The sequence below is a fragment of the Perkinsus marinus genome (assembly GCF_000006405.1).
Source record: "Perkinsus marinus ATCC 50983 genomic scaffold scf_1104296928034, whole genome shotgun sequence".
Taxonomy (NCBI): domain Eukaryota; phylum Perkinsozoa; order Perkinsida; family Perkinsidae; genus Perkinsus; species Perkinsus marinus.
Window position 1 is genome coordinate 1 of NW_003216990.1, and position 5,896 is coordinate 5,896.

General features: G+C 46.4%; 1 protein-coding gene across 1 annotated transcript; it reads right to left on the reverse strand.

Annotated features, from left to right (window-relative positions):
* Window positions 1–2,753: 2,753 nt before the first annotated feature.
* On the reverse strand, window positions 2,754–3,560 carry Pmar_PMAR019356 (hypothetical protein; the record flags this gene model as incomplete). The annotated part of the gene is made up of 1 exon (XM_002788446.1): window positions 2,754–3,560. One exon carries the CDS (start codon window positions 3,558–3,560, stop codon window positions 2,754–2,756), a length of 807 nt encoding a protein of 268 aa, XP_002788492.1.
* Window positions 3,561–5,896: the final 2,336 nt, after the last annotated feature.

A 5,896-nucleotide genomic window follows, 5' to 3' on the forward strand; every position in this document is an offset into this window, starting at 1 on the left:
GGGGACATCTTTGATTGACATACCTGTCGAATAGTAGCACTGGTTCTCGACTTTGCCGCTCGAGGTAATGTTGAGCATGAAGTTCATCGCGTACCCTGAAAAGGTGGCTGATCTTTGGAAGCCGTCCACGACTGCTGCATCGAGTTGATTTTGCCAACCATGGATTGCAATAAAGCCGGCTCAGTGTTGTTGAAGAGCTCAATCAAGGAGTCAGTTAGTAGTTCTTCCTTCAGAAGCACCTCATCCAGCTGATCTTTGAAGCGGGAGAAATGTTCAGAGCGCTCATCGGGAGTATAGACAGAACCTCAAAAGAGAACCATAACGCTTGAGCGAATACACTTGAAGCGTTTATACCACTCAAGTCAGTGATCTTGTCGAATACGCCTCGGATGTGCGGACTGTCACCCTGAGATAAGGCAATCAAGGAGCACAGACCGACGAATAAGAGAGAATTGCTCATATGAAAGGGAGAAGAATAACAGAGACAAAAGCTAACAGATCATCACGATGAATATGTAAAGTTACACTCGCAGAAGTATAAGGGTCGCTATGCGATAGAGCAGTGCAGCGTAATTGTTGATAAGTATGCTCTACTGTGTACGTGAGTACTATCGCATGCGTACTGCTCCATAACTTTACGTAGTACGCTCACGTACGCTACGTACTGCTCACGTAGTACGCCCACGTATGTACAAGTAGGAGCCGAACTAGTTGTTATTGTCGGAGGTATGAGTCTACTACTAGTCTCCACTCGTTTGCTCGCTCTTACCTGACTTCTTTTCTGCCAGTGTGAGAGAATATGCACGGAGCTAGCTACATATGTAGCTGTGGAACACATGAGATGCGAGGAAGATTTGGTCTGGAATCTGGGGACAGATGTATCATTGGTTAAGACCGTCTTAACAACGATCAGACGTATAGATGGGCAGAATTGCGTTACGGCCGTTACGGTTCACTTTCACGGTTACGCTTCAAGCCCCGTACCGTAAGACTACGGCGCCGTAGCGGGTCTTACGGAGATGCAGAAGACAAAATGAGGATTGATCATTCATGTCGCCTAATTCTATTTCATGTGAATGCCAATCCGTGAATGAGGCCAGCTTGGCAGTTCCGGGCCAGCCTGCGAGTAAGACGGACGGAATTTGCGAAGGAGACGAGGGGCAAATGCGAAACCAAATGTTACTCTCCCAGCGGTTCCGCTGAATCCGAGCCACAAGGAATGAGTTTAACAACTATTTCAGCTATCGTGGAGCGCATCACAGCAAATCTTCCGCCGAAATTCGGAGAAAGAAGTTCAGCACCAGTCATAAAGTCGTAAGGCCTTTTCTTAATCGTAAGTTGCTTACGTTACGCACGCCGCAACGTGAACCGTAAAGAAACTTTACGCTACCCATCTATAATGAGCCGTGAAAACCTTCCACGTTTCGAGAACAATTCTTGAGCTTGATGAGCTCAGTTTAGCCTTGAGTTTCACTACATGATAACAAATATAGTTATCATAACGACAGGAGTTTCAGAGGGGTTCTCACAGTGCGAACTAGCTATCCAACAGATAGGTTCTAACTGGCGAATCTCATGTGCGATTGCACGACTCAGCTTAGTAGCCGATCGCTGTGCACGCGTGCCGAAGGGGAAACCGTTAATTCCATGGCGTGAGCCTCGCGGGCCGCGTACCGCGGCACCATCGCTACACGCTGATAAGACCCTCATCATGAGGGATTAGGGCACTGCCAGATTCTTCTGTACTCAATCGCTAATGGAGATCCATCAAAGAACATTAAACTTATGGTTCGTCAACCATCGAAGGACATGCTAGAATGCGCCTACCGCGGCGAGCCGTTCAGAGGTACAGAGGTCCAGTCTACATCACAGTGCTTCACAGTTAAAGGATACTGACAATCTGATGGACAGATTCAATCATTGAATCTGGTCATTAGATCACATTTTAATGTAAGCGCACATGCCGAGTGCGGTGTCCCCTCCCAGGTTTTGCGTCTCGGAACAGTCTAGCAAAATGTTACCTACCTCAAATCACTGACTAAAGCACGACAGGCCAATTTGTACGGAGCCCATTAATCTCTATTATGAGAACGTCAGAACCTATAAGCTACCGATCAGCTTCGGAAGCATATGCTTCTTCTATTCAAATTGACACCAGGACAACCAGATACGGGGCATGCGTGCTAACGATCCTAATGTGGTCGGATATACTAGGAGTCGTGATTGAGTCGCCGGTTGACACTAAAGGTAGTCGATGCCAGTGACTGTGGCAACGCATTCCCACAGATGGATGCATGCATCGTATGATAGTTGCGCAGCGCCCGACATGGTTGGCAACCGTACTCTTACACGTAATTCATCCTCTTACGCATATACATATGTCCCGTAACTGGTGTAACACAAGGGGATCTTATAGGTTAGGGACGTACAGTGTAGACTGTCAGAACCAATCGTATCGATCGCAAGGCGAAGACAGGTCTGTGTGTACGCGTGCAGTTTTCTCACGTACAGCACACAGACGAAGAAATACGTATGCACAGAATTGTCTACTGTATTCGGATGAGAGATGTTGACTAACATAGCCCTGTTGACGAGATCAGGACAGATCTGCGAGGGGCAGCTCAAGTATCAATGATACTACAGAGAGAAATAATGACGGACTATACTCACGATGAAGAATAACAATGAAGGGCTCTCACTGATGGAACTGAACGCTGACAACGTTATTATCATAATGACGAGAAAAATGATGCTCATCTCTTGGACGTCTCCCGGAAGATGATGATCTCCTGCTTATAGTAGAAATCCTTACCATCTTTTACATATGTGATATCGACATTGACGATACATTCGTAGATCCACCATTCAAACTTAGCGTTGACAGGATAAATGTTTACCTGAAACGTTATATCGGACCCCACACTCAGGGCCTTGTTTTGCGCTTGCAGCTTTGCTCTGAGGAACGCGGGATGATCATCCGGAGTCGGTGGATGTGGAAGCTCCTCTACTTGTACTGCAGCGAAGGCACTTTGTTTATCCTCCGCTCTAACGGTGCCAACGTGAGGTACTGATACGGTAGTCAACAGAACCGTATCGAACTTGAGTTGCTTTGTGCCGTGGACGTCTTCACCACCACTAAGACTAACCGTGGGAACAAAAAATAACAGGTCGAGCGTCAAACCATATTCTAAGTCAATGTGTCGGAATGTATACCCATCTGCCCAGACACCAACATCGTATGGTTTCGAGTTTGCCCAGAGGACTTCAAGCTCCAGAGTAGAAAAAAAATTTCTATAAGCGCCGTTGGAGAGAACGAGCAAACCCGCATGGCGATCAGTCCTGGCTTTATTCTCCAGGTCGAACCAACAATAGTCCTTGTTGCCAAATTGGACTGCTGGAGGTAAGCAGTTAGGGGGCCTCTCATGGACAACGGGTAGACGGAGGGAACGGAGCTGATGACCTTCGTCCAGGTTGATGGAAGTGTCATTTACCAACAAGGCTTCGGCGTAGGCGGAGACGATCAGATAGCTAACTGCGGTGCTTATGCTGATCATGAACATTGTCAAACAATTAAGGTTCACTGCTCAAGAAAGCAGCCAGTAGCTTCCAATTGATTTATGCACTTCGTATGTCGAGGGAGAATCCAAGGCTCAGCATTGAAGGCTGTCTGCTGTGTCACAAAACTTGCGTGAATTTGCTGTGTGTGTGCGTGAGGTAAGCCACGTGTTCGCGCACGTATGCACGTGTTGTTGAGACTGCCAGTACGGGTGTTATTACTAACACCACGAGGTGGGTGCCATGTCACATCATCTGATTCACATGGAGAATGGTTTCGTCGTCCCGAATCGACCCCAACTATGGGAGGGTCTGGCAGAAGTGTCGCCTCCGCGATTGATCGATTCGCGACACGTGCTCTTTTTCCAATGTTACGCAAGGTCGCCGACGGAAGCCGAAGTGCTTAGTACTAAGTGTTGGCCCAACACTGTTGAGCACCTGCTTTACCCATGGCCTCAATAAATGCCATGATGGCATATGCGCGTTCCACGGGTGGGAGCCCCTGGAAGAGTGCGCCCGAATTTCTCACGCACATCACGCATGTGCGATCTGAAAAAGCTGAATTTTAACGAGCCGTGGAAATTGGCTTTCCAACTTCCCAAGTTGAGCTCCGTTGGAGTCCAAATTGCAACCCTAGCATTCCCACTTGTCTATTCAGTGTAAGTCACTGGGAAAGGTTATCCTCGCACTATGGATGTCAGTTGGCAAGCCAACTTGCCTGTGCGTCTGCGTGCTACTTTTGTACGCAAACCCAGGTTCTGGTATAGATCCTCGTTGCAGATCAGGGATGAGAGACAACGTATTCGTAGAACACAAGATACGATCGCCTGCTGACGAGGGAAACAAGCTTAGCTTGAGGCTTGAGGCTTCAAATTCAACGATCGATACTTCTTGAAAGCCAAAACTTTACGTTGCTGTCAGTCAGACCATAGGCCTTATACAAAAACTTCTTCAAACCAGCATAAGTAGGCTTCGCAGACTTCGCGTAAACGTCAGCTACTGATTTTGCTGAGCCTACCATACTGGAACATTTCCATTTTAGTCTTATCAGCCATATCACCGGTGAGAAGGATCACCCTCTCCCATTCAATAACAAAACTTTCCCAATCCCCTTTAACATCATTATTATCAGTGTCATATTTGGGAAGTTTCAGAGTATCAACCAAAGGGAAAAATTTCCCCCGGGAAATTTCCCGATTTCCCGGGAGGGAAAAAAGAATTTCTTTTCCCGAGGGAAATTTCCGTTTTTCTGCTGTTTTTTGCATTAGTTCACTTCAAAAGCTTTTGTTGATCGTTCCAACATAATGTTGTAGCTTATTGATGAGAATAGCGAAGGATTCGCTTATAGAAATGACCAGAAACTGCCGACTCTAATATTTCCTTCTACCGGGCGCGCGCCAAATCATGAGCGCGTTTTAACACCGCGCTCGCCATAATATTCACAGGTTCATGGTCAGGCCTTGACCATTGAGTTATACGGGTTGCAGTGCGAGTGACAGGTCGAGTTGATCAACAATTGTCCAAAGCGCGTAGCAAAATTATCAACTGCTAAACTCAATTATCAGCGACAGCAACTCGAAAAAGCCGTCTGGCCGGAAGTTACCCTTGCATGGACGACCGCGGCCTCCCACCATTAAGAAGAGAGCTTTCAAAAATTGAACTACAGTAGATCGGCTAGTAGGCTTATTGCTAGTAGCAATTAAACACCACAAGACATGGTCATCGAGTTCAATCCTTTATATAAGATGAAACGTAAGGGCGGCTACTCATCGCCGCAGTGCGGACTACACGCCCAAGTGCCAATTTTCCTGTAAATGCAAGAAAGGCGCATATTTAGACCACCGCATATTCCGTGTAATGCCGAAACGCTGGACTGAACTCGACAAAAATGTGGGAAAAATGTGGGAAATTTCCCCGGAGTTTCCGGGAAATATGGGAAATGGGGAAAAATCGCTTTTTTCCCAAAACGGACAAACCCTGAAACGAACATTAGCTGAACCGGCTCGAGTCTGAATAAGATCCTTTTGCCTCTTTACAACTTCGGTCAACCCTTTGATAAGGCCTTCTAATTCAGCAAAGGAAGCACTCATAACCACTTACAAAAATAACCAATATAAATAGGAGCAAACGTGTACTTCAGAGGGAATCTTTTCGGACAACCAAAAAGCCAATTTAATACTCACTAAAGAGAGGGTTCTCGGTTCCAGTACCAATGTAACAGGTTGCCCAGTTGATAGTTAACGCAACTAATATTGTTACGTTGATAACCTTATTTTCATATGAGTAGTTCAAGGAATAAAGTGTCTTCGCCTAGCAGTAGACACATTACACAAAACGCTAA